The 7,181-nt window shown below is 40.4% G+C and overlaps 1 protein-coding gene across 1 annotated transcript in view; it reads right to left on the bottom strand.

The window, feature by feature from the left end:
- Window positions 1-1,597: 1,597 nt before the first annotated feature.
- The window catches only part of LOC143026130 (uncharacterized), a 57,494-nt gene continuing 51,910 nt past the window's right edge, over window positions 1,598-7,181 (bottom strand). Inside the window, exon 3 of the mRNA XM_076186134.1 lies at window positions 1,598-2,110. Within this exon, the coding sequence (XP_076042249.1) occupies window positions 1,679-2,110 (432 nt within the window). The 3' untranslated portion in view covers window positions 1,598-1,678. The remainder of the gene's footprint in view (window positions 2,111-7,181) is intronic.

The raw sequence follows: 7,181 nt of genomic DNA, 5'->3' as shown, positions 1-7,181 counted from the left end.
CAAATGAATGACGAGATGCGGTCTTGTCTTTGCTGTAGGTCTGATGTGGCAGTTTGTCGTCGCTGTTGCGTCCCGTAGCAATGACGTCATAGCAAGTTGATGACATCCGTAATGTTTCACAAAATACAGCATTAACGTGTATGTGCGTTATACTTTACTATAATCAGATTTGTGACTACAAATTAACCCAACATTTACCATAGAATTATTCTTATAAAGTCTACATCCTAACTAAATCAACCTTAAAATTTAGGTGTCATGTTTATCGTTATAATTATTTATATTTTTGCCATCCCCTGGTTTCTCAAGATCTATCGCCAACCAACTACGGAACGGCAGATGTTCCCTTACTGTAATAAAAACATTAGTTCATCGTTTCACCACCAGAGGGATCCTCTAGAGCTGTGCATGGGCACGATGCATTAATTTTTCCAGTCTTCCTCACTGAAAAAGAAAAACTACTTTTCCTGAAAAAATGGATTCCAGAATTTACCCTTGCTCCCACCCAATTGGGTTTCAACAATTGTTCACTCTAACATGCGATATAGTTCCTTTCTTGTGTATCTTAAGGTAAGACTGAAGCGAATTGGCTCAGAACTTTGATCGCATCCGTTATAATTCATTCCCATTTCTCCAGAAGGTCAGTTTGTTTCAGTGGTGACCTCACACATGGCACTTGTTAACAAAATCAGTCCAGTCTTGTATCAGGACAACACTTTTTTTTTGTCATCCATTTTTCCTGTGCCTCGGCAAAACCTGAACATGTCCCTGTTCATTCGCTCTGACTAATCGTTCACACGATGCACAGCCCGAATTAATGTATAATATCGAACTTGAGCGTCCCGCGTCCCCTGCAGAAGCACCTGTCTATCCACAAGGGGACGATACAGCCTGTGTACCTTTATTACCCAATTATAATCAATCCCTATTGTCTAACAGTAACCTCTAGTTTCGTGGCAAGGTATTTGCTTGTCATTTCTATTGATTTTCAGTCATTTTCTTTCTCATCCAAACCTATGAGAAAACAAATTTCGAATTTTGCGTGGCAGGTTTCTTGTAAACATTTCATTATCGCGATCATAATTTTTTTTTACTCTTTTGACAACTTGTCTGGATTTGTCCTAAGTATTCGACAGATTATATGATTTCTGTAGTCCAACGCACAATTCTAAAACACATATCTTTCTTTTAATAAATTTCGTTGTCTCTTTCTTCTTTCCAAGACTAGATTTCTTCCCTGCGACTACCACCACCACTCCATCCTGACTTTGCATCGGTCTGGTTTACTTGCAAACAAACACCCTGCCCCCTATTTCCCTCATCTTCTCTTTCGAAAACCCGTACACATCTCAAGGCCAAGTATCTTTGTACAGTCTGAGGACTCACCGTTTGGGACATTGGCAGTGCTCAGCTGACATTACCCTCTGAACTTGGACATTCGCTCTACTCTAGGTCGATCAGTATGTAACAGCCTACTCCTCCACCCACCCTTCTTTTACCCTTCCCTGTCTTGTTATCCTTATGTCCACAACCTTCCGGACCGTACAGTCTCCTAATCTGGTCCCCCCCTCCCCACCCCCAACATTCTTGTTCTCCCCTTAACACATAGATACCCACCAATGTCTTAAACTACCAAACATTTGCGTTAAGAAGGTCTTCGTAACCGCGGCAAAAGCCTTCAGGAGGTCTTGCCACAGTCCATGCCGCTGCTAGTCTTGGTCGTTGTCGAACTTGTGGTTGTATTCGTAGTGTTGGAGGTTCCTTTCGTGGCGCTCGCCGCCGTCGAGCATGAGCTGGAGGAGTTGTTGACGGTGTTGCTGGCGGGGGTTGAAGAAGGGAGGGCCGGACACCCAGCCATGGACGTTGTGGTGTTGGCTGTGGTCGCAGTGCCGTTGGTGCTGTTGTTGCACGTGGTGGTGGTGGTCGTCGGTGTGGTGTCGTTGTTCTCCTTAGAGCCGTCGTTGAGCTTGCGGCCTTCCGCTTGCTCGTAGCCTTTGATGACCGTTTCAATGAGGAACTTGATGGTGATGCGGTAGATTTGGTCCATATTCTCAGTGTAGCGGTCGTTCAGGGTCAGTTTCACGGCTTCCAAGAAGGGATGCTCGATCTTCTGCAAGAGAGAGAAAAGGAAACGTCTTATGAGACTGCTTTGGGATAAAGAACAGGATATGTTCTCCATGCAGCTGTCGTTTTGGATCATTTTCACAGCTTCCAGAAATCGTTCTTCAATCTTCTGCAAGAGAGAGAGGGAGAGGGGGAGAAACGACTTACGAAACTGTTTTGAGTTACATAGTTACTTAATCTTATGGTTAAGACATAAATGTGTAAATCGTCTTTACAGCGTCCAAGAATAGTTTCTCTATCGCCTGCAAGGGGAGAAGGTAGGAGAGAAAGATCTTATGGGAGTCTGTTTTTGGTGCATACATAAACTTGATGCCATGGTCAGAACATGACTGTGGCTTTACTTCTACAATCCCAATCATCTGCAAGAGTAGAAAAGAGAAACGTGTCTGTACTGGGTTGCACAAAAGGAAATGATTCTCTGTCATGAATGCATTACTATGATTGTCATGATGGTTTGAATGTTTTGCAATTGTTTCCAGTACTTATATGATCCATGCCAATTAATGCAACACGTGATTAGTTTGTTACATATTCTCTTCTGCTCCTAATGTTCTCTTTTAGCCCTTCCTAATTCTCCTTCCCTATTTCCTTCCTGCCCAGCCTCCACGACACCCTCTTCTCCTCTTCTAGATTTTTTTTTCTCCTGTCTCCATTATCCGCTCCGTCTTCTCCCCCGGGGACCAACGACAGGTACCTGCTGGTGGTGATCCCCCCTTCCTCTTCCTCTTCCTCCTCCTCCTCCTCCTCCTCCTCCTCTTCCTCCTCCTCCTCCTCTGCCTCCTCTGCCTCCTCCTCCTCCTCTTCCAATGGGTGTCATGTCCCCCATTGTCACAATCTCTTTTCTAAAAGTGAACAAAAAACGGTCCTGTGTTTACCAGGTTCTTGTTCATTGCACAGATCTACTTGTAAATGGCGGTAGGGATTGTAAAGAAATATAAGAACGTTCTCTCGGTTCAGTCAAAATATTTGAAATTCCATTCGTACAACGGGGATTTTAACCAAAACATATCTTAGCATATTTGGTTTCCTAATAAACAAGAAAACACCCCAAAAGAATGTCCTGCTGTTTAGGAGAAAATTCCAGTTTCCAATATTTGTACGTATGCATGCAACACATACTGACAAACATAAAAAACTACAAACATTAGTAAAACATAAAGAACAAACATTTATGACCCAAATAATCTGACTAGGAAAAAAGAGAGAGAGAGCAAAAGTGTTTGTGAGCTACCTTTTCTTTCCTCTCCTCGCCTGTACAGGTATATCTTTCTCACACGCAAACTAAAGTGTGAGTTACACTTTCTTCATTCTTTTCGTTTGAACAAATATGTGTTTCTCGCACGCAAGACACAAAAAGCACACGCGCGCGCACACACACACACACACACACACACACACACACACACACACACACATTGTGTTAAAGATGACCTGAAGCTGGGCAGAGGCATGTTTCTTGCTTATTTTTTTTCTAAAGATCTGACGATGATTCTTCCTTCAGTTGTAAGCCTAACTAATAAATAACCTAATTCCATAATGTAAATATGATTGAAATAATCAAAATACAACACTTCAGTTCACTCAAGTCATCATCAAGTTATGATATTTATGAGTACGGTAAAAATGGATATGTAAATTCAATGTAAAAGTTAGATGGGAGAAGTCATGGTGATTGTGATATTGATGGTGGTGAAGCCAGCCAATGACATTCCGTGGGATGTTAATAGCAAGGGAATAACACCTACTTGTATAACCATAGTAGAGCGTATGGTGTGAGAAGAATTATTTGGAATTGTTTCCTATCGGAGATTTTAGTATCTTTTATTAATTCCCATATAAGCATGGATTTCATGTGAAGGTTTTTATGCGTTTTGGGAGTGTCACAGTTGAGGTGACAAGTCAAGCGTCATATCAATCTAAGTTGGATTTCGGGGCTTTGAATCCTCATATCGGCAAATGTATTGATAGACGACATTAAGAACATAAGAGTGAAGGAGACTGCAAGAGACCGTAAGACCTACACTAGGCAGTTCCATGTACATTACCACCTGTCATCCCCATCCATAATGTTGTGTAACCGTTTATTAAAACAACCGATAGTTTCAGCGCTCACTACATGCTTACTAAGTCTATTCCATTCGTTGACCACCATATCAGTAAGAAAGTCCTTGCCTATTTACTTCTTAAGTCTACATTTATCCAATCTAAATTCATTACTGCGAGTCCTGTCCTGTTGTCTTAATTTGATGACCTTGTTTGCGTCACCCTTGTTAAAGCACACACACAGGATTGTATATTTCAGTAATGTTGTAGTAAATCATCGACTTCATTCTTTCTACTCATTTTGCTTTTACACAGATATTTTGTTCTTCATCTCAGGTTGGCACATTTCAGTGTTGTTGCAGTCAAGTACAAATACCAAACTCTGGTTGACTTAGGCATGGCTTTTAGCTAAGATTCTTTACATCGTGTGTTCTTCTGTCTTACGACTGGAAGCCATAAAGTTCCAATAATACAGAGTGAGGATTTCGTAAGCTGATATGGGGATGATCTCTTAATAATTCTCCATGCGTCTTTTTCAGTGAATCTTGTATGCAACTGTTGGAATCAACTTCTTATATGCTAGTACTGAATTAAACTTATGCTAGCATTGGAATAAACTTCTATTGCTGTTATTGGATATAACTTCGAGGATTATTGAAACGAAACTCAGATATTATCGGATTTTTTTTTTCTATGTCGGAATTCATTTCTTTCACCCGGGGGAGGGTGTGAGGCACTTTTCTTTTTGTTTTGGTTAATCAGACGATTTCATTCAAACGCCGCCATACCAGGATGGCAAAGGGTACCATTAACTGATTTACCAAGAGAGTGGTTAACGAATAGAATAGACCTATTAACCATATAGCGAGCGCTGAAACTATTGGTCGTTTTAAGAAAAGGTTAGGTAACTTAATGGATGGAATGATAGGTGGTAATGGACATGGAACTGCCTAGTGTAGGCCTTATGGTTTCTTGCAGTCTCCTTCATTCTTACGTTCTTCCTAACCCATGGTCGGGGGATTCAGTCAGTGGACTGAATTGGTCTCATGGTAGCTAGGATAAAGACAATGCAACCCTAATGAATGTCTTAACGAACTGTATACCTAATCAGTCCATCCACGCTTGAATTATGCGACGCCCACACTAATTAGACCCAAGGCTCATTACGGGTAATGACAAATCAGCTCCCTCAAGATGGAAACTCATTTTACTGATTTTGTTCAGGATAAGGCCATTTGGAACGGAAAATGGAAGAACCTACGATTATGAAATAGGGTGTGTAGTTAACTTCTAAAAGTATGGAGGAAAAAAAGATCATTGAAGAGTATTATTTTTATCTTGTTTTTAGAAATTTTAGGTGAAATGGTGGAGGAAGTTGACGCTTTTGGGGTGAGCAAGATGTAACGATTAGTTAAGTTAGTATGATGTGAGCAATATATGATATTTGGACGAAACAGAATTGCTTGCAAAATCCAAGATAAAGCTACAGAGATTGATAAATAAAGAGAAAAAGTATATACACAAGGAAACATTCATTAAAGTGTGGAAAGTGTGAAATACTTGAGAAGCAAAATTTCAGGGAAAATTGATTATGAAAACATAAAAAGAAGAATGGCGACGACAAAAATAATATTTGGAAGAATAAAGAAAGCACTGACGACTAAGATAATAAGGAGTTGTGGTTAGGAATGCTGAAGTGTTACGTACGTTTAACATTAATGTGCAGTTACAATACATGGACGATAAAGACAAATATAAGCTTTTTTAATTATTGGAGATTTGGTTTTTGAGTAGGTGGTGAGGAGCATAGGAGCCAGGAGGCGCATAACTGCCGTCACCTTTGCCCTATGAGCTCCGACTGTTGGGGCAGGTAACAGTAGCTGCTGGGAATCGGAGAGAAGTGCGAGATTCGAACCCACATCTGAATGAATGCTAAACCAGCACGCTTCCGATGACGCCACCAGTTATTTACGCAGAATGATGAAAATTCCCTGGAATCCTCAAATTTCAGATGGAATAGAATTGAAAGGAACAGGAGTAGAGAGATCACTAATGAAAAGCATAAGGACGAGGAACCAGTTCGACATTGTTGGCCGTACACTGAGAGTGCCTCGAGAGGAACGAAAACGAGAGGAATACCGAGAACCAAATTTGTGGATGCACCTTTGGACCAGCTCGGCGATGTGAGGATAGTCGTGGAGCTGACTATTTATTTGTCGACAGCAATCCATCAGAGCTTGTGTCTTTATGGGCAATATTGCTCCGTTGCAGGGTAATATTGCATGACCTGGCTGATGAGAGAGGGAGACTGCGTTCCATAGTCGTCGGCGTCCCTTGATTGAAACTCTGGTATCGGGGAAGCCCATTTGATTATATATAACTGAGAGGACTTCGGCCTGAAGGAAGATCAGATCAGTTTTGGTCACCGAACCTCAATCTGTCTGAAATCCTTTGGACTTAGAGCAAAATCCGACAAGCGCGCAATTTTGTTGAGCTCAAACTATTCAGTCGATTTACTAAAAAAACACATGAGTGTCGCCAGCGTGTATGTCATTAACCGAGTTCTGTAGACACAAATATTCTTGAAACCTAGGGTCTTCCATCAAGCGTAAGAATTCCAGTTTTCATGTTCTTTATTTGGGTTGAAATAATTTGATAAATGTTTCTTGTAGCTCATTCCTACTATATTGCTGTAGTGGAACGGACATCCATGCTATTGTGACAAGATTTTGAGATTAAGTATTTGAGAGTTAACAAAATCTAATTGTGTTGATTCACCGGAGAGACAATTGAAAGGTGGAGCATGCCGACAGAAGACCTTTTGGTCGATATCTAGGTCGGATGCGAAAAAAAATCATAATAATAATAAATTAATAAATAAAAACTATAACAATGTAAATAAACAAAATACATAGATAAATGCATAGGTATAGTTAATTAATAAATAAACAGGTAAATAGTAGATAATAATAACTTGACATATAACTAATAATAAATGAGAATCAAACAGACAA

The sequence above is a fragment of the Oratosquilla oratoria genome, chromosome 6 (genome assembly GCF_046742065.1).
Source record: "Oratosquilla oratoria isolate Oo_2021 chromosome 6, ASM4674206v1, whole genome shotgun sequence".
Classification (NCBI taxonomy): domain Eukaryota; kingdom Metazoa; phylum Arthropoda; class Malacostraca; order Stomatopoda; family Squillidae; genus Oratosquilla; species Oratosquilla oratoria.
The sequence above is the reverse complement of the archived record's forward strand: the minus strand, read 5'-3'. Positions and strand labels throughout refer to the sequence as shown.